Source organism: Berghia stephanieae, chromosome 6, assembly GCF_034508935.2.
Source record: "Berghia stephanieae isolate SIO BIC M18660-M18661 chromosome 6, UCSD_Bste_1.3, whole genome shotgun sequence".
NCBI classification, from domain to species: domain Eukaryota; kingdom Metazoa; phylum Mollusca; class Gastropoda; order Nudibranchia; family Aeolidiidae; genus Berghia; species Berghia stephanieae.
Genome location: NC_088365.1, coordinates 55,205,674 through 55,231,791, shown reverse-complemented (window position 1 = coordinate 55,231,791; position 26,118 = coordinate 55,205,674). Strand labels below are relative to the sequence as shown.

At 34.9% G+C, this 26,118-nt stretch overlaps 1 protein-coding gene across 5 annotated transcripts in view; it reads right to left on the bottom strand.

Moving 5' to 3' along the window:
* Nucleotides 1-26,118, bottom strand: part of LOC144975296 (voltage-dependent calcium channel subunit alpha-2/delta-2-like) — a 75,059-nt gene that overhangs the window by 14,926 nt on the left and 34,015 nt on the right. For 4 of the 5 annotated variants that reach the window (XM_078919246.1, XM_078919244.1, XM_078919243.1 and 1 more), the window contains 11 exons: nucleotides 22,116-22,172; nucleotides 19,855-19,932; nucleotides 16,516-16,590; nucleotides 15,671-15,748; nucleotides 13,416-13,549; nucleotides 12,877-12,944; nucleotides 6,756-6,801; nucleotides 6,179-6,273; nucleotides 5,722-5,818; nucleotides 4,490-4,516; nucleotides 18-77 (listed from right to left, as the gene is read on the bottom strand). In XM_078919246.1, the coding sequence (XP_078775372.1) occupies nucleotides 18-77; nucleotides 4,490-4,516; nucleotides 5,722-5,818; nucleotides 6,179-6,273; nucleotides 6,756-6,801; nucleotides 12,877-12,944; nucleotides 13,416-13,549; nucleotides 15,671-15,748; nucleotides 16,516-16,590; nucleotides 19,855-19,932; nucleotides 22,116-22,172 (815 nt within the window). The remainder of the gene's footprint in view (nucleotides 1-17; nucleotides 78-4,489; nucleotides 4,517-5,721; nucleotides 5,819-6,178; nucleotides 6,274-6,755; nucleotides 6,802-12,876; nucleotides 12,945-13,415; nucleotides 13,550-15,670; nucleotides 15,749-16,515; nucleotides 16,591-19,854; nucleotides 19,933-22,115; nucleotides 22,173-26,118) is intronic. The other variant, XM_078919247.1, reaches the window with a different exon arrangement.

Sequence of the window (26,118 nt, the reverse complement as noted above, 5' to 3'; positions counted from 1 at the left end):
AACCCATTGTCACTGACCTCTTTGGTGAAACAAGTGTCATTCCTCCGTTAGTCATGATGAAAACTGCTTTGGGGCTCCTGAAACAAGACCATTGATAATAATGTATGAATAATGTTATTATCGAAATACATACAAACACATGGAAACAAAAAGTAAGTTACAGTTCAATGTTCAATGATTACACGTTCTGTACAACAGCCATTGATTGTTTAATGATTAACTTTCCTCAATCTTTTTCAAAGTTCGAAGGTCAAAAAACAATATGATCCGTTGATTTAATAGGTGACAATTGACAAAACATTTTATCTGGAATATGCAAAATTTCTTTTGATTATTTAGTCAAATACTCAGATACCAACAACTAACTACACTAAAATGGAAACCAAGAATCTTTAAGTATTGTATTCCATATCGACCTTAACCCTCTCCTTACCAACCATAGGAAAATCGTCACATTCGTTACGATCCAACCAGCACTTTTATCATTCAGATTTCTTTTCTAATTCACACAATTTAAAGACAAATGTTTTATAATAGCTATAAAAACGTGACATTGTGTTGTTGAGTTCATTTTGCTGATCAATATTATGCATAGAATGTATTTGTTGCTTTCCTGTTCGAGTAAGAAAAAAACTATTTTTGTGTTGGGTTGGTGTGAAGTTTTGGGGAATATTCTGAAAATGGCTGGTAAGGAAAGGGTTAAGCAATACAATGAAATCGATGGGTAAGTTTCCCAATCTGCAATTCTATACCAAATGGTTATTTATATCACTGTTAGATATAGATTTTTCAAAAGCATAGCTTTTTCATAAGCAAATGATGTACATGCTGTTCAAAAATAAATGAGCAGGATTGATGATTCAAATTAAAACATAGGATGCATGGATACAATTCAAAATAAAACAAAAACAAAAACAAATAAAAAGAAAAAAAGAACAGTTGAGATCTGTCCATTTCACATCCTTAAAATCGAATTCATTTACTGAATAAATATGTAAACAAGTATGTAAATGGTAAAGAAACACGGTATCTTATAATATACAGTTGCATCTCTCTAATCCGGAACTCCACAATCCGAATATCTCCATTATCTGGATAGGTTGCCTGGGGACGGATTTTTTTTCTGAATAATAATAATAAAAGTAATAATAATAATAATAATAATAATAATAATAATAATAATAATAATAATAATAATAATAATAATAATAATAATAATAATAATAATAATTAAAAGTAATAATAATAATAATAATAATAAACGAAGACGAAGACGAAGACGAAGACGAAGACGAAGACGAAGACGAAGAGAAGAAGAAGAAGAAGAAGAAGAAGAAGAAGAAGAAGAAGAAGAAGAAGAAGAAGAAGAAGAAGAAGAAGAAGAAGAAGAAGAAGAAGAAGAAGAAGAAGAAGAAGAAGAAGAAGAAGAAGAAGAAGAAGAAGAAGAAGAAGAAGAAGAAGAAGAAGAAGAAGAAGAAGAAGAAGAAGAAGAAGAAGAAGAAGAAGAAGAAGAAGAAGAAGAAGAAGAAGAAGAAGAAGAAGAAGAAGAAGAAGAAAGAAGAAGAAGAAGAAGAAGAAGAAGAAGAAGAAGAAGAAGAAGAAGAAGAAGAAGAAGAAGAAGAAGAAGAAGAAGAAGAAGAAGAAGAAGAAGAAGAAGAAGAAGAAGAAGAAGAAGAAGAAGAAGAAGAAGAAGAAGAAGAAGAAGAAGAAGAAGAAGAAGAAGAAGAAGAAGAAGAAGAAGAAGAAGAAGAAGAAGAAGAAGAAGAAGAAGAAGAAGAAGAAGAAGAAGAAGAAGAAGAAGAAGAAGAAGAAGAAGAAGAAGAAGAAAAGAAGAAGAAGAAGAAGAAGAAGAAGAAGAAGAAGAAGAAGAAGAAGAAGAAGAAGAAGAAGAAGAAGAAGAAGAAGAAGAAGAAGAAGAAGAAGAAGAAGAAGAAGAAGAAGAAGAATATAATGAATTTATAAAGCGCCTAGTTCCAATTAAATTGCTCACTGGCGCTTTACATCTTCTTTATTTGTACACTGTTGAGAATGGATGTGTTTGGATTGGAGAGACGTGACTGTGTATATAAATATATATAATGGTAACAAAGAAGGGGGGGGGGGAAATATTAATAAAAGGGTTTTTGGTATTCTTAATCATTTTACTTATAGATGCATCTTAATTTGTTGAATATTAACAAATAGTGATCCAAAAATCAAAACCAAGTTCGAATCGTAAAAAATGAGCAGAATGAAATAAAAACATTAACAATTGTGATAATTATAAAGCCTTTCAAGGGATAAAAAATTATAATAATTAAAAGGATCACTTATTTAGACGGGTTATCAACACCAGGGATAGATTTTGCAATCTTCTTACAACTTAAACAATTATCCTTGATACAACACGCATTCCTTAACAACAAAAAAACAAAACAAAAAAAAACAAAAATAATAATAATAATAATAGTAATAATAATAATAATAATAATAATAATAATAATAATAATAATAATAATAATATTTTTTGTTTGTTTGTTGCTTTAGGTCTCTTCCAACACAATTGACGTTATATGAGAGACCGCTGAAACAAAAAAACAAGCAATCTAACAAAAATAGTACAAATGTAAATCAAAATCATAACCTAAAGATATCATAAGCTAAATTATAAATAACCAAGAACAAACAGGCAGAGATTTACAGAAAAAAAAATCCCCTGTCAAAAATACAATCATAAACCAAAGAAGCAGGATAGGCTAGGAAAGAGAAGAAGAAACGACATCACTATCGGATCGTACACCCATGCGAACATCATAGGTATATGATTCAAGGGTGATGCTCCCATCCAACCACCCGCTAATAATAATAATAATAATAATAATAATAATAATAATAACAATAATAATAATAATAATAATAATAATAATAATAATAATAATAATAATAATAATAATAATAATAATAATAATAATAATAATAATGATAATAATAATAATAAAATTGTTTAAAATCTTCCACAGATTTTAGTTTGACCTGCATCAAGCATTTAAGATAAGGATTGGTTAGGCGAAACAGCATGCTCGCTATTATTTGTATTGTGCCCCTACAGATAATGCCGAAATGTTAATGGAAAATAATAAGTTAAACCATTACACTACAGAGGTTCCTGATAGTTGGCCTTTTTCACAAGTTGTGGGACATTTTGATCAATAATAATTTAAAGTAAAAGTTTTCTACTTAATGGCAGATTTATGCAATGATAAGGTTATATGAAAAAAAAAAGACCTAAAAAAAACAACAACAAAAAAAAACAAACGTGATCCATGCTTTGATCTGATGTTATGTCCCAGTGATCTGGATGCCGAAGATGAGGGTCATTTTAATTGATCAATATTCTAACGAGTTTCAAAGAACGGAAGTATAAAGGGTGTGACCTCCCTACTTAATCAGATATTAAGTTGAAAAGGAACTAAATTAATAATGAAAACAGAATTTAAAATCATAAAGATACGAATTTGGAAAAAATTTAAGCATTTTGGGGATATAGAAAGAATAATTTATTCTCCTCAAACACAAGCCATCAATCCAAAATACAGGTGAATTTGCAAAAATTTACGTTTACGACAAAATCATCATTCTCCTCTTCCACCACCTCAAAAAAAAAAAAAAAAATAACAGAAAAGATTCTTGATGAAAGTCTTATAAAAGAAGACTCAAAATTAAATTGTCAGCGTCTGACTCACTAAGATTTTGTACCAGAATGAATTTGTGGGCCACATATGCTTTTAAAATTTCAGGTTTTCACTCTCTCAACAATACGGCTCGTGGAAGGAAACATGACCACGCCCTTCGGACAGTCGTCTGAATTTAAACAATTGAGTTAGTGCTAAATGAGGCAAACTACCCAGCATTACCATTTAACTAAAATATTCAGTAATTTTACACACATGGTCAATCGTACCATCACAAAAAACAATGTGTATCCTTTAACGTTTATAGTCTGATTGAGCGAGTTTAGTAAGAACAAATCACATAACCAGAGGTTAACAGAGAGCAAAGTGACATCAACTTCCTTCTTTCTATTGTTTGTAAACAACCAACTATATTTGTTCGAGCAGGCTTGGGGGTTTGTCACAAATACAGAGATTTGATTGGTTAAAAATCTTCTAGTTACTAAAATGCAAACGACAAGGAAGATGATATATAACTTTTTAAAATATTGATTGGTGTATGTCCATAATTGTTGAGAAACTGAGAAACCTGAAATATTCAGACCATTTATCTTTATAAAATAAAAAAAATTGGCGCTCAGAATCAACGTAATCTCCCGCTTTTTTTTTAAAGCAAATTCAAAAAGAACGGCAAGGTATGAAATTGTCTTGAAAATAATTCTTGTCTTGTATTGTTTAATTATCTGCTCGTGCTGTTAAAATGTGTTGTTAGTTAAAAACTTGCAATGCGTAAACCACCATCACCAACTAATGCAAATAAATTGTAGTATAAATCTCACTCAGTATCGTTGATGTCTGTATCGTTACTGAAAAATTATCACAATATTTAGAGGTGTTAAACACTGAAATAAATACAAAAATCTTGATGGTGCAAAAAGCAGTAAAGGTTTATATTTCCCTTTGGTGTAAAACAGGAAATAATATATCAATTCTAAACAGTGGAAAAGGCGGGAAAGGATTACATGTTTGTCTGGTGTTCAACATGGAAATTTATCATTTTCAAAATCTTGACAATGGAAAAGACAATAAACGTTAACATTTTCTTCTGGTGTTAAACATAGAAATTAATCCTTTTCAAAATCGTGATGGTGGAAAAGGCAGCAAAGGTTTACATCTTCTTCTGGTGTTAAACATAGGAATTGATCATTTTTTAAAAGTAGAAAAGGTAAAGGTTGTCATTTACCCCTGAAGTTAAACATAGAAATTTATAATTTTTAAACAGTGGAAAAGACAGAAAAAATTTACATTTTTTTCTTGTGTTAAACATTAATTCATCATTATCTAAATCTCGACAATGGAAAAGGTAGTAAAGGTTTACATTTTCCTCTGGTGTTCAACATAGAAATATATCATTTTTAAACAGTGGAAAAGGCAGGAAAGGTTTCAATTTTATTCTGGTGCTAAACATAGAAACATATTTTTTTAAATCTTGACGGTGGAAAGGCAATAAAGGTTTACCATTTTCCTCTGGTGATAAACACAGAAATACGAGATCATTTTCAAAATCTTAAAATGGAAAAGGCAAATAAGTTTTACATTTTCTTTTGTGTCTCATATATCGATGGATTGTGAAATAAGTTTTACTGCTGAGGTGAAAAAACATGTTCTGGAAGTAATCATAATTAAGAACTAACAATGTCATCAAAATGTGACTTGAAAAAAATTAAATTCCACTTTTTGAGAAGTAAAGTTCAGAAACGGAAAAGAAACAAAAGGAAAAAAATTATCATCAAAATTAAAAAATAAACTGATATTTTGAAACCTTAATATTGAAAAGAGATGAAGCAAGAAACTGAAATTAACTATGTCGAAATGAAAATTACTGTTACTACAATTTTCTTTTTCGGTTTAGCTTTCACCACATTGATCTAAATTCAATTGATACTTAAGTTGACATTTGAAGCTCAAATCATATTTCACAAAGTGAAAAAAAACAAAAACATTCTGTTAAAATAAGACAATAAAAACCTGTCAAAACATTTTTATCAAAAGCAAAAATTCTTTGAATTACCTTTCCTTGATAATAGTTTTTATGAAATTGATGACCCCCTGATTTTTGGCTATGAGTATGACGTCATAGTATAGGTGGAAAAGCAACTCCTCGTTCCCTGAAAAGACAACAATTGAAGGTTTCGAATATTAATCTATATAGCTCTTTGACATTACTACCACTAAGCTCGTTTGTGTGAACATATATACACAATACACACAAACACCTCCCACAAACACAATACACTACTTCAACCAGAAAGTCACAAAGTTGAATAATTTGATCTTTTGTATTGTGTGTGACAGTAGTATGGGATTATAATGCCCCTTGAAAATCCCAATAACTGTTTGAAGTATGATTAAACCTAAATATGTTTAAACCAAAATAGTACACCGAATCCCACAAATTTCGGTTTAACTGGTTTTGACCGTAAATCGCTTTAAAATTAAGAAGTTTAACCAATTTTTATTTTCCTTACAGTTCTTAAGTTCTTTGTCTTTGCTGAAGACATCTGTGAGGTCGCTGAGATAAGCACCCATGTCCTTATTTCTGTCTTCAACGTTGTGATAAGCCCTGTGTATCAAAAGAGAAAAAAATTAAAATTGAAAGTGAATGTGATGTAAAAAAAAGAAAATCAGTCTGTAATATTTAATATGCAGCAATGTTTACATAAATGGTAAACGACAACGCTTGAAAACCCTATGAATTTGAAGAGGATTGTTTGCTAAAATAAATTAAGATGTTTTCGTTTTTAGGAGTTTTATTTGTGATTGAGATACTTTTAGGCCATTTGGCACCACTAAAAAAGAAGATGATGTGCCTATTTTGGCATTTCCTAAAAGTCCCATCCAGGCACAAGCAACAGATCCTGCGATGAATGATACACTCAAATATTCATCAAGTACAATAAATTAAAAACTAAAAACTGTGCTACATAACAGAAAGACGATTAACAAGGAATATATATATATATATGTATAAGTTACCCCTATTCGATGGTATAGCCTTTAAATTGCTAAAAACACATTTATAAATAAATACACATAAAATCTTACCATGGAGCAATGAGGATTGAGAAGTCTTCGTTTTCATCTGGCCATTCTGACAAATAGAAGACATTTTACATCAGTTAAATGAAATTCAAGGGAACAAAATTTACAACAAACAAAATGTCAAGCAATCTAAACGACTAATGCAGGTAGCAAATTAAATATATTTATAATCTTTTCATAAAGATGGAATAAGGAAAGAAAGACAGGTAGTAAAGCGATCACATTATTACCATCAGAACAAAATATGAGGAGATGAAACACAGTGATAATTTTAAGAGGCAAAGCAAAATTTTCAATATCATACAATTTTCTTTTATTAGCTTTTCTGATTAATAGGATTCTTGAAAAAAATCATTTAAAGCAAAAAAATTTGAGCATTTCCTCCTCAACTACTACTACTGCTGCTTCTATTATTACTACTACTACTACTACTACTACTACTACTACTACTACTACTACTACTACTACTACTACTACTACTACTACTACTACTACTACTACCACCACTACAGCTACAACTACTACCACGACTATTACTACTGCTACCCTTAGAAGTGCTGCTTTGATACTGCGTTTTGTATGCCGATTGGAATAGCTATCTGATTTTCTTTGATTCAATATCTTCTAACATTATTTTTTCAAGACAACTTTGTCTAGAAGTTTGGAGAGAAAAGGCAAGTTCGATTGATGTTCATGTTTTAACTCATAGATATTAAGTTCTGGCTTTCTTTCAATATGTTCGGCACAGTGCCTATAAGGAGCAAATGGTTGATTATATTTGTTTATATAGGGTAATAAGTCATCCAAACATTATTTCAATAATTCTATGATGATTTTTCAAAATTTCGTCTGCTGACAATAAAGAAAATTTATTGTTTAGTGCCTCTGAATTACCCATCTTCTAAATCATATGGTGGTGATTATTAATTATTAAATATTTTGTTTTCAGAGACATGAGCATCCAGCTCACATGTATCTTTGTCATTTCCTTTTTGACATTTTTGAATTACAAAGTTATTCATATGTGATAGAAAACATTCCTTTACATGTCTTTGTGTTCTTCACTTCTGAAGAAAGTGTGGGATACCTGAGTACCCAAATATCAGTATTCGATTACGTTATTTCAAGAATAAAAAGAATCACTTCGATTCCAAAATGGCTGACTATTGTTGACGTTTTCTACTTACCAAATTATCATTATCAATCTGCAATACACCACAAATGGTGACGAGCATCTAGAACCCAGATAAGTGCAATAACGTCTTCTTTTTAAAACATATCTACACGTATTTTCATTCTACCAAGCCATAAAACTATAATCTATTGACAGACTACTACCAACTATTGAGCTTGCATTCTCCAGTCTTGTACGTATACCAACATGCCAAGACCCGACACCTTCAACGAAGGACTAGAGTCCTTCACAAACTATAAAGAAAGACTGGATGCGTTTTTTGTTGCAAACGACATTGCCGAACAGAAACAACAGCAACTCTGCTATCATCCATCGAGGCTAAAACATACAACACAATACGATGTTTGACGTCACCCGACCTTCCCTCTAGTAAAAGTTATGAATAACTTTGCAAACTGCTGTCCAACCATTACTGCCCCCCTCCACTTGAGATAGTTGAAAGATTCAAGTTTCATAAACGCAGTCAAGCGATGGACGAATCGCTTCCTGATTTTTTAGCATCCATAAAACGGTTGGCTGAACACTGCAAATTCGGAGACAATTTAAAAATGTCTCTGCGTGACAGATTTGTTTGCGGAATACGCGATGAAACCATACAAAAGAGACTCTTGCAAGAGCCAAATCTCACTTTAGAATCTGCAACAGCTTTGGCACTTGCAATGGAAACTGCCCAGCAAGATGCAGCGGAAATCCACACAACAACATCCGGCAAATCAACAGCTGATCTCAACATTATAAAAACAAATCAGCCTTTACCTACTAACAGAAGACATAACTCACAAACATACCCACCGTGCCAATCTTGTGGGAAAAATAACCACAGGAGAGCCGACTGCTACCTCCGTGATGCAGTGTGTAAGTCATGCAACAAACAAGGACACATTCAGAGAGTGTGTCAGGCCAGGAAGGGCAGCCAACAACAGAGGAGAGGAGGAGACAGAACCTCACAATCCCAACAAGTTCACGAGCTAGATGAAGACAATGTTTCCAAAGATAATTTTACACTGGAAATGTTTCACATGGAAGGAAACACTCCAAAAATAAAGGTAGACTTGCAAATCAATAATATTCCTACAAAAATGGAAGTTGACACAGGATCTGCTGTTTCAGTGATGACGAAGAGAGACTTCACAAAAACATTCAAAACCTTCCCAAATTTGGAAAAGACAGCTGTTCGTCTGAAAACATACACAGGTGAAACCATTATTCCACTGGGAAAAATTTCAGTTCATGTAGAACTCAACAATCAGAAGAAAATACTTCCACTCCTTATACTTGACAAAGGCAGCAATCCTATTTTGGGAAGAGACTGGTTGGCCGCTATAAAACTGAACTGGCAGAGCATACATCAGATGACGACACCTAAAGATAGATTCAATACAGAAAAATTGAAAGCTCAGTTTCAAGATATATTTTCAGATGGAATTGGAAAAATAAAAGGAATAGAGGCACCACTTCATCTAAAAGAGGGAGCCGTTCCCAAATTCCACAAAGCCAGACCAGTGCCGTACGCAGTAAAACAAAAAGTTGAGAAAGAACTAGACAACTTAGAAGAACAAGGGATAATCACAAAAATTGCAACCTCGGATTGGGCCACACCCATCGTACCCATATTGAAAAGCAATGGAACAGTGAGAATATGTGGTGACTTCAAGGTAACAGTCAACCCAGCACTTAACACAGAGCAATACACAATGCCAAAAATGGAAGACATGTTAGCTACTTTGGAACAAGGTCAAACATTCTCTAAAATTGATCTGAGACAAGCATACCTTCAGCTCCCTTTAGACAGAGCGTCACAAAAAGTAACAACAATCAACACGTCAAAAGGACTGTATTCCTTCAACCGTTTAGCGTTTGGTATTTCTTCGTCACCAGCAATTTGGCAAAAGACAATAGACACAATCCTCCAGGGAACACCCGGAGTTCAATGCAACCAAGATGACATGATAGTCACAGGGAAAACAAACGATGAACACTGGCAAAATCTGCTACTAGTCCTAGCTAGACTTCAAGAGTATGGACTGAAGGTCAATCTTGAAAAATGCCAATTCTTCCAAGACGAAGTTATCTTTTGCGGTGTCAAAATAACCAAAAATGGCTTGCACAAAACCGAAACCAAGGTCAAGGCCATCATCGACGCACTACAGCCAACAAACAAAACAAAACTCAGATCATTCCTCGGGCTTGTAAATTATTACCACAAGTGGCAGGAAAATGTAGCTCAAATTGCGAAGCCACTGTACAATCTTCTACAGGATAACACAAAATTTGAATGGTCAACTGAAGCTGATCATGCTTTCATTCAAATAAAAACAATGATCGCTTCGGACAAAGTCCTCATGTGCTACGACCCCGATCGACCATTGCGACTCGCCTGTGACGCTTCACCATATGGCATCGGCTGCGTTCTCTCCCACATCACACCAGAAGGCGACAAAAGACCTATTGCATACGCCTCAAGAACCCTCAATAAGGCAGAACAGAATTACTCCCAACTAGACAGAGAAGCTCTAGCTATCACATGGGGTGTTAAAAAGTTCTTCAATTATGTAAGTGGCAGGCACTTTACACTAATCACAGACCATCAGCCACTCAAATACATCTTCTCGCCCACAAAACCAGTCCCTGCAATGTCTGCAGCCAGACAACAGAGATATGCAATTTTCCTTTCAGCCTTCGACTACTCAATCGAATACAGGAACTCCAAGTCAAATGCTAATGCATACGGATTTTCACGATTGCCTTTACCCACCACAAACTCAAGTCAAGAGGCCGATTCAGCAGATGAACTATTCGATACAGAAGTAATAGAGTCCTTACCAGTCAACGCAGCAAACGTTGCCAAAGAATCACGCCACGACAAAACACTGTCACAAGTCATACATTACGTCCAAACTGACAGATGGCCAAACACAGTCAACGAAGAACTGAAACCTTACTTCAACAAACAAAACGAACTGTCAGTGCAACAAAACTGTCTCTTTTGGGGATATAGACTCATCCCTCCACAAAAACTGCATGCAAAAATCTTAAGTGTTCTTCATGAAGGACACATTGGTGAAAAACTTGGCTAGGGGATACTTCTGGTGGCCTGCTATTGACAAACAAATCGAGGCAACTTCAAAAGGGTGCCCTGGTTGTGCTTCAGTTCAACCTGATCCACCGAAAGCTCCTCTTCACCCATGGCACTGGCCCGACAAGCCATGGCAAAGAATTCAAATAGACTTCGCGGGACCATTCATGGGATTAATGTTTCTAGTGGTCGTCGACGCCCATTCCAAATGGGCCGAAATAATACCGACATCCAACGCCACATCCATTTCAACAATCAATATATTGAGCAATCTTTTTGCAAGATTTGGTTTACCTGAACAGCTCGTATCTGACAATGGTGTGCAGTTCACATCCAATGAATTCAAATCCTTCACAAAGGTCAATGGAATCAAGCACACCCTTAGCACACCCTACCACCCAGCAACCAACAGGCTGGCTGAGCGAATGGTCCAAACTTTCAAACAAGCAATGAAAGCTTCAAAAGATGAGAAGGGTACCATCCATACCAAACTGGCAAGATTCCTGTTTGCTTATAGGAATGCACCACACACCACAACAAACGAGAGCCCAGCATCACTTATGTTTGGCAGACATCTGTGAACTCACCTAGACATCATTCGACCAAGCATTCATACAAGAGTATCTTCATGTCAAGACCGTCAGCTTCGTACTCACTCTTCTGCCAACACCAGGAACTTCGACAACGGAGACAACGTCCTGGTCTGAGACTACCGCGGACACCAACGATGGCAACACGGCGTAATACATGCCCAAACGGGAACACGCACCTTTGAAGTCAAAACAGCTCCCGGAGCCATATGGAGACGACACTCCGACCAAATTGTTCACACAAACACCCCTGCAATCACAAGCATACCAGCACCGGCACCACTATTGGACATCGTCCCAAACTTCAGAACGACAGAGATACCAACCATGGTTCAAACAACCCCAGCGAATGACAGAGATCCAAATTCTACGCGGTCACAGGTCGAGGTCCCGCCCTACCACATAGAGAATTCCCAAATTCTCCAACTCTCTCTGACAACATGTCACAGAGAACGCAATCTCAAAACAATCACAACACTACAAGTGCACCTTACACTATGAGAAGTGGTCGCAACGTGAGAAAACCAAACAAATTCACACTGTAGGCATGGCCATTTATAAGCCTTAAGCTTGACTATAATATTGGAAGAAATATTCGTGACGTTACGACCACAAACACAAAAACACTTTGCATCTACACAGCCGCATGAAGTAGACACTAGTTAAGACTATTAGAGTCCATTACTGTGTTTTCTTTTATCATTATGAACTGTTGACCACTTCAACTAGTTTAGTACTACACAGAAGAAACACTTTTTCTTACTCATCATTGATATATGAGATAATTTTTTTTTTTCTCATTTACTCTTAATTAATCATTTAAGCTGTATAAAACAAATGTAAGAATGAATGAAACATTATGTAAACCAAAACGAGCGAAAGTATAATAGCTCTTTTTTTTTTTACATCATCTAATTTTTTTAAGGGTGAGATTGTGGGATACCTGAGTACCCAAATATCAGTATTCGATTACGTTATTTCAAGAATAAAAAGAATCACTTCGATTCCAAAATGGCTGACGATTGTTGACGTTTTCTACTTACCAAATTATCATTATCAATCTGCAATACACCACAGAAAGTATTGATAATTTACCATCCTTTTTGAAAAAATTAATTTCCTAAAAGGTATAAAATGCTATAAAATTTATTGCTTTCATAACCTGAACTATTCATAATCCTTTTTGACTTAACTAATTTCCAATGGGGTAAAATGCTATCTTTGATCACAAGTACAATCCATAAACCAAGATAAAATACTTACTCATTTCTCCAATTTTCCATGATAACTTGGGATATTTCTTCTGGTATGTCGGAACGCTAATGCCAAGCCTGAAATAGAAATGAGGTATGTACAAACCACTCATCTAATTAACCTTGTCTGACAGTAAAACTAATTGTTATAGGAAGTTGTAAAAAGTTTCAAAGAGAAACGTGAAGAGAATGTCAACAGATTATAAAACCTCCATCGTCTTCTTCCTATTTCCCCTCCCACTGGTTTCTGCTATGTTCTTTACCATACTTCTTCGTTCTTAATCCTGTCCATCCGTTTTATTCTGAGTAGCTTATGTATGCACCTGTTTATAAAAATCTGTATCCTCCTTATACATGCCTGCAATGCATTCCAAGATTCACATCCATACAGTAGGACTGACTTCAAGTTTGAGTCTCAGCTTTAGTCGAAGGGAGATATCTTTAGTTCTCCAAAACTCTGTTCAGATGTGAATGCAATCTGTGAGTGAAATCTATGATTTTCCTTTATTTTAAGCCTCTATGTGGCCTTTCAGCATAAAATGAGCTTACCTGAAAGTAGTGTTTTTTATGGGAATGTAAGCATAGGTAGCCTGTCCATAGGAGACGTATCTCTGACACGGTGACAAGTGGTGAGAATCTAGGACCATTTCATTCTCTTCACCTTTAATCATCTCTGTACGTAACTGTTGGAATATAATTTATAGTTCAAAATAACTGTTCCAAGTCTTTAAACATTAGAGAATATGATCATTTGTTACTTTAATCATCAATTTTATAAACTTTGTTGATTTCGGTTAGCTATTATATCATCATCATCATAATCATCACCAACACTATCATCATTATAGTGGTTACAAAATCTAAAGAATAAAATATAGCTTCGTGAATAGATGGGGGTTTTTTCTAATGGTTCGTTTGTTTGTTTTGTTTGTTTGTTTTATGGGATTTTTTTCTTTTCTTGTTTCTCTTATTTTTTTCCCTTTTCATTGGGGGGGGGGGGGGGGGTCTTGTTAGCTCTGGAGAGATCTGCACTATATTTACAAAGATATATTTAGACCAATTCTGATTTATTAACATTTACGACAGCTTCAATTATTGCTCTGACAACAGCTAAGTTCCAATTGTATCAATCACCAATTGATTTTAACCAGACCTTGACTTTAAAAGGAAACTTTACCAGCTATTCACACTCCATTGAGGAAATGTATTTCCTATCAGCGTCAGTACCTTCATCGTTGACTTAGTAATAATCTCACAACCTTACACATACTTGAGCATTTTTTTTTTATTAAACACGTTTTTACAAAGCATAAATTCTATCCACTAAATATGCTCAAAGCTCTTTACAAGGGGTCCCAAGCAGAGCAACACAACACATGTAGGAAGAGACATAACGCCTGTAAGGCTCTATTTCATTTTTTTTTTTGTGACAGAGACAATGATGTTAATAGACGTGTTATCATTTTACACTTGAACTCCATGACAGGACGTCAATAAAGAGCCCCCCCCCCCCCCCTCCAAAGAGCTCAACTTTGGAACTTGAACGAGGGACCTTCATGTCTGAAAGTGAGTGTCATTCTACTTCACCATTAATATGCACATGAGACTTGTATCTTGTACTTGTAGTAGTGGCTCATTGTTTTTGTTTTTGCTATTAGTGGTTAACTCATAGAAATTATTAAGCCTTTTGAAATGTTGTTTATATATGAAGGCTGGTTTTCCAAAACTTAAGTCGGTTTGTCTACTTTTGGAGATTTTCCTATGAGATAAACTGAAACATAAACTTTATTTCAATATCAATTGGCATACGAACTTTATAAAATTTGTATGATTTTTGTTTTTTGTTTTTTGTTTGTTTGTTGCTTTAGGTCTCTTCCAACACAATTGAGGTTATATGAGAGACCGCTGAAACAAAAAAACAAGCAATCTAACAAAAAATAGTACAAATGTCAATCAAAACCATAACCTAAAAGCTAAATTATAAATAACCAAGAACAAACAGGCAGAAGATTTACAGAAAAAAAAATATCCCCTGTCAAAAATACAATCACAAACCAAAGAAGCAGGATAGGCTAGTAAAGAGAAGAAGAAACGACATCACTATCGGATCGTACACCCATGCGAACATCATAGGTATATGATTCAAGGGTGATGCTCCCATCCAACCACCCGCAAAATTTGTATGAATTTGAAGGTTAATCATGATAAAATGAATGAGACCAAATGAGAAATTTTAAGGTAAATAATCCTCAATATTTCAAATGGGAAAAACGCATAAAAGGGGTTTTGGAAAACCACTCTTCATATATATATATATATATATATATATATATATATATATATATATATATATATATATATATATATATATATATATATATATATATATATATATATATATATATGTATGAGTTGTCCTACCAAAGGATTGTGGCTATGTGGTCTTGTGGTATGACACTCGCTTTTGGATTGGAAGGTCCTGGGTACGAGCCTCACTCGATGCATAATTGAGTCCTTGGAAATTGCTCTTTACTCATATTCTCTCACCGTATTCAGGTGTAAAATGAGTACCTGGCCATTAAACAGCATTGTCTCTGTCGGAAAAAAAATTGTAACATTGCCTTGCAGGCGTCATGTCTCGTCCTACATGTTATGCATTGCTGTTGGTCAGGGACCACTTGCAAAGCGCTTTGAGAATGTTTAGAGGATATTGCGCTATATAAAAGCTCAATTTTTCTTTTTTAAAGAATGCAATAAGGGACAGATGAATTTTGCTTTTAAGACACGATCACACCAATTCATACCTTGACCAAAGCTGGAGTATCTCCATCTACTTCAAGTTCCAACAAGTCAATATTTGGAGGTTCATTCATGAATTTGCCCTGGAAATGAATGAATAAATGATTCGATTTGATTTCAGATCAATCCCAGTGTTGTGTAGAAAGCTTCTATTTAACATCAAGACTAAAAGCGCAAAAGGGATCAACACACATTGGTAATTTATTCTGGTCATCTTGCCTTTAAATCTAAAGGGTCCTGATATCTTGGTCGTAGAGCACCCGTCAACACATTAAAAACATCTTATATAATGTGTATGATTGTTCCATAATTGCAAGTTCTTTAATAATATTCATCTTATTTAAAATAACAACACCTTTCAGTCTCATGTGTTTGACATGATACAACAACCCCTTCCATTATTTGACAGATAATGAATTCATTTTATAATTTTTAATGCTCTGCTCCCGCCATATGTTGTTAATAAAAGAAAAATTGGAAAACAATAATTACCATTTGTCTTATATTACATGCATAGTGGATAATACCACCTTCACCGTTGTTCATAAATTTTTTTGAATAAACTATGTCCTACAATAGTGACTTAAATCAATGGTCCTCCCTATTGTTTATAAACTTCATCTAAAATTTTGAGTTGTTTTCTAGAAGATTCATATAATGTTGTAATATTCGTTTGTCATTGCCTGTCAGACCAAAGGTCAAAACATTGTTTGTTTTGTCTTCAATCTGTTCATGTAAGCCCTTAAAGCCGTTTAAATATCATTATCATCTTCTCTAGGAACTTTTATTGTCATGATGAGAAGACAAACTGATATAACATATATTATATTATAATAACTTATAAACTTACCAACGTTTTCAAATTGGGATGAAACACAACGTATCCATTAGGATTGATGGCAAAGGCATATCCATTGGGTCCAATCTGTGTCGTATTGAATTGGGAGAAAGGACATGGGAATTAAGGGGATGAACATAGAAGAGTTTAAATCAACAATGATAAAGAATGAGGCCATATGTAGAAACCAGATTTTAAAGTCTATGTTCACTCACTCAGTTTCACTCATTCCCATGCCAGCTGATCATTGGGGGGGGGGGGGGCATGCAGGATGCAGACTTCACAACCTTGCACCATTCGTCACAGTCTCTGGCCTTTTCCAGCGGGCTATTAAGATACAAGCCTATTCACTCTCTGATGTTGTCTTGCCATAGTTTTTTTTCGGTCTTCCTCTTCTCCTCTGTTCCTCTACAGTGCCCTGCATGACTTTCTTGCACAGATTATCATGACAGACAGTGTGCCCGAACCGTGACAATTTCCTTCTTTTGACTATTGACACCAGTGGTTCCTGTCCACTGCTCGATCCTCTACCTCTTCTAATATATCCTTATTAGTCCTTTGCTCCAATAGCTCATATTTTGAAAAGCTTTTCTAGATCTGCTGTGAGAGTCCATGTTTCACAGCCATAGAGCAGGATGGATAGTACCAGCGATCTGTATAATTTTAACTTAACTCCAAAATCGATGTTGCTTTTCCATATTATATTTTGTCACAAGCTTTCATCAGGAATTGTATTGCCAATAAAATAACTATAATGAATAGGACACTAATCATCATCATATCTTGTCGCGCCAGTGAGTCAGCCAGTCCCGGGCAGTCTGGTTGCATTCCCTCAGGTCAGCATTGGTGCAGTGAGGTCCCAGCGAGCATTCGGACAGGATGTGGTCCATGGTCTGTCTGGGGTGACCGCATGGGCATTCAGTGCCCGGTGAGATTTTCCATTTAAAGAGGTTGGTGGCGGTGTTTCCCACCTTTGCTCTAGCTCTGTTCAGCGCCACCCATTCTTTTCTCTTGAGGTCTGTGCCTGCTGGGAGCTTTTCTGTTGGGGGCTGGAGGGCATCGTTTGCTGTCTTGTCCCATTCTACCCATTTGTCCAGGCGGAAGAATGCTGAGTGGTCTGGGTGAAGGCTCTCTACTGTGAGGAAGCTTTTTCTTGATTTGAGCCTGCTTTTGGGGCAATTGTGGTCATGAAGGGGGTGTCTCTGGTCCATTTCCTGTTTGTATTTTTGTATTTGGGCATGAGCTTCCCTCCGGATGTGTGGTGGGGCTATTCCTGCTGCACGGTAGACCAGTGGTAATGGTGTTGCTCTCAGCTGGCCCGTTATGATCCGGCAGGCGTTGTTGAGCTCGGGGTCTAGCTTGGAGGTATGGCATGATCGGGCCCATACAGCTGAGCAGTACTCCGCAGTTGAGTAGCTGAGGGCCAATGCTGTGGTCCTTAGAGTTTTAGGGTCAGTTCCCCAGTTCATGTTTGCCAGCTTTCCAAGGAGGGCATTACGCGTGGACACTTTTGCCTTGGTCTTCCTCACGTGTTCTCTGAAGGACAGAGTCCGATCAAGCGTCACTCCGAGGTACACTGGGTGGTAGTTGTACTCTAATGTCTGGCCATTCCACTTGATGTTAAGTTTTTTGTGGGCTTGGTGGTTGTTGAGGTGAAATGCACACACTTGTGTTTTCCCTGGGTTGGCGTTCAGCGAGTTTTTAGTGTAGTACTTTGTAAGGGTGTCTAGGGCATTTGTCAGTCTGCTCTCGATTGGTTGGAAGGACACATCCTGTGTTGCGAGGCATAGGTCATCAGCATATATGAATCGGCGGATATTTGGGAACTCAGGCTGATCATTTGTATATATGTTGAAAAGTGTTGGAGCTAGCACTGATCCTTGGGGAAGACCATTCTTCTGGGTGCGCCACCTGCTCTTCCGGCCATCCATTTCAACAAAGAAGCGCCTGTTTTCGAGAAGTGACTGGATAATATTTACAATTTTCTTATTCTTTATCATTTTAGCCACTTTGAGGAGTAGGATCTTGTGATTCACTGTGTCATAGGCTGCAGTGAGGTCGACGAAGACTGTGCCAGTGACCCGTTTTGTCTCAAACCCATCTTCTATGAATTGTGTAAGGTTAAGAAGTTGACCACATGTTGACCACAATTAATAACCTCCACCAATATGACCCTAAACAGCAAAAAGGCCTGGACTACAATTTCAAAACTGAATAATGACAAAAATACCCAGACAAGAGTGGCTGCAGTAACACCTGACCAAGTAGCACATCAGCTTCTACTGAATGGGAAACCAGCCAAGAAAGCACGAGGCCAACTAAAAGCCCTGAAACGTGAAATGGACAAAGCCCTCAAGGATAGTGAAGATCATCTTGACTCTTTTACCCTGGAGGAGCTACTAGAGGCCTTGTCCCATCTGAAGGCAGGAAAAGCATCTGGACTGGATGGAATCACAACTGAGATGATTCAACACTTTGGCCCGAGAACCCTATCCTGGCTATTGGACCTCTTCAATGTATGCGCAAGGACAAACAGGCTGCCAAGTGCATGGAGGAAAGCAAGAGTAGTCGCCCTACTGAAACCGGGGAAAGATCCAAAATCCAAGAAAAGCTATCGCCCGATTTCCCTCCTGTGCATCGCATACAAGCTATTTGAGCGAATGGTTATGTCCCGCATGTCACCCAGTCTAGACGAACAACTGTCTCCAGACCAGGCTGGATTCCGACCAGGACACTAATGATGAATGTGAAATGAGAGGATCGTTTTTCACATTAAGACTGTCATATATATTACATTTACATTCGTCTTTTGTGAATTATTCAACATGTACCGTTGCCAAAGTGGAAGCCCTAATCCACATCATGTCTTTGTGAATTAAATTGAACTTTTTATTATTATAGTTTTCTGTTGTCATTTGAGCATTGCATTCTGTCATTATATTTACCATGTGTTTTACAAAATATAACATGGGACTAGCACAGCAGAGGTGAAAGCTAGAATTCTGAATGGCAACAGCAGCCATGACAAGACTTAACACCATATGGAAAAACAACATCGGTTTTGGAACCACTATTCTGCATATAGGACTCGGATGTGTGGAAAAAACTGATCATTGTTATTATTAGTATTTTCCATCTCCCAACTTCCTGTTTTTGTATTGTAGCAGTGGTCAATTAAAGTAAATCTTAAGTCAGATCAAATTCAATGAGCACCACGAGAGAGAATTACACATTCTATCCAAAAGATACACTATTAACCATTAATGTCAGTTTAAAGTACTGGAGTAAATTCAGAATCGCCTGATGCAAACGTGAAGTTATAATCAAATGTAAGAAATTAAAACAACTTGCCTTTGAGAACGGAGTGTGGGCTTCCAATTGGGCTGTTGTAACATCGACACCCATCACGCCAAGAATAGTCTGATTTGACTGGAATATAAATAGCATGAGATTTAAATTCAGAAAAGTGAGTGGAGCAGGCACTTATGTTGGTAACAACAAGATATGAAGTGAATAGAAAAGTGCCAGAAGACAATAGAGAATGAAAATTTTTCGCGGCGGTGGTGGGGTTTGAACCTGCGACCTTATTGGTACGACAACTCCGCCTGGCAGGTGAGAGCGTGGCTCTACCGTGTGAGCTATCAACGAACACAAAAATATTCGTTTCAAACTCAAAGTCATTACTAGATCCCTCTCTCACCCACTTCTTGAGACCGCCGATTCGTTCGTACACCACCATCGCGAATAATTTTGACCAGCAGTTAAGCTTAATAGCCAATATTCTCAACACAAACATATAACATAGAAACGATTGAGACATTGAGTATGCTCCGGTGTATGGGGTGAATTTTTAATTCAGAAAAGTGAGTGGAGCAGGCACTTATGTTGGTAACAACAAGATATGAAGTGAATAGAAAAGTGCCAGAAGACAATAGAGAATGAAAATTTTTTCGCGGCGGTGGTGGGGTTTGAACCTGCGACCTTATTGGTACGACAACTCCGCCTGGCAGGTGAGAGCGTGGCTCTACCGTGTGAGCTATCAACGAACACAAAAATATTCGTTTCAAACTCAAAGTCATTACTAGATCCCTCTCTCACCCACTTCTTGAGACCGCCGATTCGTTCGTACACCACCATCGCGAATAATTTTGACCAGCAGTTAAGCTTAATAGCCAATATTCTCAACACAAACATATAACATAGAAACGATTGAGACATTGAGTATGCTCCGGTGTATGGGGTGAATTTTTAATTCAGAAAAGTGAGTGGAGCAGGCACTTATGTTGGTAACAACAAGATATGAAGTGAATAGAAAAGTGCCAGAAGACAATAGAGAATGAAAATTTTTCGCGGCGGTGGTGGGGTTTGAACCTGCGACCTTATTGGTACGACAACTCCGCCTGGCAGGTGAGAGCGTGGCTCTACCGTGTGAGCTATCAACGAACACAAAAATATTCGTTTCAAACTCAAAGTCATTACTAGATCCCTCTCTCACCCACTTCTTGAGACCGCCAGGCGGAGTTGTCGTACCAATAAGGTCGCAGGTTCAAACCCCACCACCGCCGCGAAAAATTTTCATTCTCTATTGTCTTCTGGCACTTTTCTATTCACTTCATATCTTGTCATGAGATTTAAAGGATGTTAAGGCCTACAAGTCTATTGTGTAATATTATGCCTCAAAATTATTTATGGCTCACACGAAATATCCACATGCCTCTCAACACCAGAAACATACAATAAGCTAACTGGTGCTGAAATGGCCTAAAGTGTTGCGCGCATCATAAAATCCCTAAGAGCAAACAAGCAAACAAACAATCAAAATACAAAGAAAGTAATAATGGTTGATAGAATAAGTAATTATCAGTAATAAATAACCTCAAACCTTTCACTTTTTTCATCTAATTTTTTAGATGAATAAATTGGTAAAATACTGTATCTCGATTCACTGTCACGCTTAATAGTTTTCAAAAAGAACTCATTACAATTTGAAAGTTAAATATATGACTCGTAGCGTGAGCTGGATGGTACATCTGGTGTATTGGCAGTGTCAAATTTACTGAAAAGAATAGATGAGTTTAACTTTTAAAATTCTTTAGTTGATGGAGTTTTGTTTTTTGTTTTTTTCTTTTGTACCGAAAATGATATTTACTTGTATTTTGCTCTCTATTTTGTCCGACACTATATCACACACCTCAGTGTCATACACTATCAAATTTTGGTGTTAGATGAAATTGGGGTAAAGCGCTATACAAATGCCACTTATTATTATTATTATTGTTATTATTATTATTATTATTATTATTATTATTATTATTATTATTATTATTATTATTATTATTATTGTTATTATTATTATTATTATTGTTATTATTATTATTATTATTATTATTATTATTATTATTATTATTATTATATTATTATTATTATTATTATTATTATTATTATTATCATTATTATTATTATTATTATTATTATTATTATTATTATTATTATTGTGTGTGGGGGGGGGGGTGATGTTTTTTTTCACACATCACTTTTAAGATTTTGATCTTGCTGGGTATGGACTACAGGATTAATACAAAAACCTAATAAAGATGACAAAAATAACTTACAGATTCAGATGTGTGGTTGTAAACAGGAAGGGTCACAGTGGTCATCATTCCCAAACCCTGAAGAAATAATATGCAATACGTTTTTAACAGGGAAATCAAAATAAAAAATAACAAAGAAAGTTTGAAAGATAATAACATTCCAAATTCATAACAACATTTTTAAAAGCATCGGAAATTAGCAATTAACCATGTAAACTAAATAGAAATAAATTAATAGATTTGGTTAATTTTTCTGACTTCATTTTAAGTGTTGTCAATATTCTTACAATTCTTTTGAAATAGAAACCTTAACATTAAGAATGTTAATTCTCTCATTCATATATAAGAAACATACCATTATAATCAAAATTAAAGTTAAAAGTTAAAGTTAAAGATAGCGTTTTTAAAGTCAAAAACAAGAAATTATATAATTTTTAAGAATACATTACCCATTCAAATTTAAGATTTCATAACAAAATGTTTAATTCCTAATAACAAATTAGCATACATTTCAAATAGCATTTGTTTGAATGGTTTGAATTCAGGAGTTTACGACTTTCATAAAAGTAATTTTTATATATCTATTCTCTTATATTATTCTATATAATTTAAAAAATGACAAATGTTTGGCAAATATTCCATAACTTTTCTTCCCTTATATATTGATAGAACAGTATATACAATTTATATTTTTATATTCTTTTTCGACGTTAGTAAAAATATCAAAATTTGAAAATCAATCAGGATATTATATTTTTAAAAGGTTAAAAAGCAAGCAAATGCAATGACCAAAAGAAGAGGTGAAAGAATAAAGCATGCAATAAATATGCAGAATATTAAAAACTTCATTGAAAGCAAGAAATGCATTGACAATAATTGCCTTCAACGCAATTTATGCACAAAAACTCGTGTAAACCAATCACTCTCATAAATGTCTTCATATAACTTCTTGGAGAATGTCAAATTTCAAAATTCAAAAAGAAACACAAAAGATAAACAATGAAAACACATTCTAAAATCATCAAAAACAACAACAAAAAAATCAAATCAATATAAAAACTATTTAATTTAAATCAATATAAAAACTCAAAAATAACATTTGAATAAGAATAAACAATACTGGGCAAATTTTGTTTCACACCTACGGAAACTAGTGACTACATTTGTCTGTTTCACAAACTAAGAATTTTTATGTATAATAATAATAATAATAATAATAATAATAGATCTTTATTGTCCATAAATATGGCAATTTGTCATTTAGTTACACTTGTCATAACGTTATATGATAACTATAACATTGAACAGACACCTCTACCCATTCTCTCTCTCTTCCTCTCTTTCTTTCACGCGTGCGACATACACAACATTAACATATTCATTTCATTTTCAATTCGTTACATTCTTGGCAATTCAACACCAAATATTATCATCATTATCAATTGGTCACTTCATCTAACATTAAACAAATTAATCAGTCAATCAGTCAACGCATCAATCCTTGGTTTTGCTGTACCATATGAAATATTCAACATTTTTATTGCTGATGGAACGAACGTCGATTTATACTTGTTAGTTCCACATTTAATCTGACAAAAACTTCTCCCAGATGGCAAAAGACCAAATTCATGGTATAAAATGTTGTTTTTTTTATTGTTGGTAATTGAGAATGCTTTCCTTTCTATTGCTTTTCCGTGAATTCTTTCTACTTCATCAACAGGATGGTTTATTATTTTTGATGCCTCTTTGTAATTCTAAATCATCATACAACGCTTTATGTAATATTAAGCGAAGGATAGGTCTTCAATCAACAAATCGCGAAATAAGATGAAATTAGCGGTGCACTTTTGTGTCGGAAGTAAACAAGGCCACCGCCATTTCGATTTCCTTCAGACAAAAACATTGATACGAACGATTTTTCCGAGGATTTGAAGCAGAACTCTAAACGTTAAAGTTTGAAGTACATACCATTCATTAATACGAACAATCATACAACGTTTAATACGGAAATGAGTGAAATGTTGTCATGAAACAAATAAATATCAAAAGAATTCATCACATAGGTGTAACTGTGCGTCGCTATTCAGCGCCGCCATTTTGAAAAAAAATATAGTTGATGGACGAAGCAGCAATGCGTCTTGTCTTCCCGTTAAGCCAAGAGACATTGAGGGTGGTAAGCAGCTGATGAATGTCAATGTTCACAAAATCTCTTAGTGGTTTTCTTGGCTAAGATGTATGGATAATATGCGCTTGGTTAAGAATCTCACAACAATGCCATCCCGAAGTATAACGAACCAACACACCAAACTATGTGTAACATAAAACGTTTATATTTAGAGTCTGGTTAATGCAGTTTAGTGAGAAGTACTCATAAACATTGATGGCAAAAAAACAATACCAAAGACCTGAGTGACATCAACTTCATTCTATCTATACTCACAATATCCCACTTCAGTCAGGCATGAATTCGAACCTGGCTATGCTATAAGAGCAGTGAGGGATGGTTAGAAAGGAACAAACAAAACAAAAATGGACGCCTAAGAGACTTTGTACTAATTAAACTGAAAAGTTAGTTATATTGGTTTGATGAAGGGAAAGGGAAAGGTTCAAATTCAAGCATTACTAAATCCAATAAGCTTGGTAAAAAAAAACGATGGCCATGTATAATATAGATATCAATATAAATTTTAATTAGAACCGAATACAATAGACGGATTTACATGAGAATGGAAATATTCATTTGATCTAGTCAGTCTTCATTTCTTCAAGCATTTTAATATTTGCATCAGGCTAAATGAATTCCCCGGGTGAGGAAAAAAAAATACTGTTTGCCTAGAAAAACATACGACAATTAAAATCAGGAAATATTCCATATGGTATAAATGTTTTATGAAATAATCACGGATGAACTATGAGAAGAAAATAGAACAATAAGTTTAAGACATCATGCCAAAAATATATATATAAAGGGCAATTAAAGTCACATCATACAAAGTTCTCAAAAGCATTACTTGTTTCTGAGTTTGACAGTGTCTATTTTATTTTTCAGCTTACAAATTGTGAAAAGGACACCGGTGTAAAGTTAAATTAAAATTATGTCAACACTTTTTAATTTACATAAGTTTAATAATATCACATAAAATAAAGACAGCTTTGTGATTCATTTCAATAAAGTGTTCTTTAGAAGAAAAAAAAAAAAAAACACAAAAAAAAAATTAAAACAACATATTATATTTGATTTGAGCACTCAGTTCACCCTTAAATTATAATAGTAAATCGAAATTGTGATTTACAGATCTTTAACTTACATGCCAAATTACCTATTGATAGACCTTTAAGAACAAAAAAAAATTATGACCAATATAATTGTATTCGTATATGTTCTTCCTTTCCTAAGTCCATGGTTCAAATCCATTGTAACTGCAAGATATTCAAAGATGTTAAGATCATACAACATACTGCCCGAAAAGTTATCTGGCAAATGGAACAATAAATATGATGCCTGAAGCTATTAATCCTGAAAAAAAAATGATGGCGTGAAGTTACAGAAACAGAAAACACAAATGATTACATGAAGTTATGGTTTCTCCTTCTCTTCATCAAAATACAAATAATTATGTCCTTCTTTAAATTATCGGTAGAATAAGTACGCGCTTCACAAGCAAAGGGACCGAGATCAATCCCAGGTGCATTTGAGTTTTTTTTTTCTGACCCCCTTGTCCACCCACTAGTGATTGGGTAGCTAGGTCTTTTAGATGTGGTGGAAAGTACTTTACAGTAGACGAGTGTCCTGTCCAAAGGGGAGTAAGAATTTTCTATTGTCCCTTTCATGCTATATAAACCAGGATAAACTCCATGGACTAGTTAAAAATGTTTGTATTTTGATGCATGGGTAAACCAAAACATTAATCCTCATCAGTGTTTTGTGTTTCTGAAGCTTCAGATAATATTGAATTTCATTTTCTCAAAATAATGGGCAAATTTCAATCTACTAAAATGATAATACAAGATGTTTGATCATTTT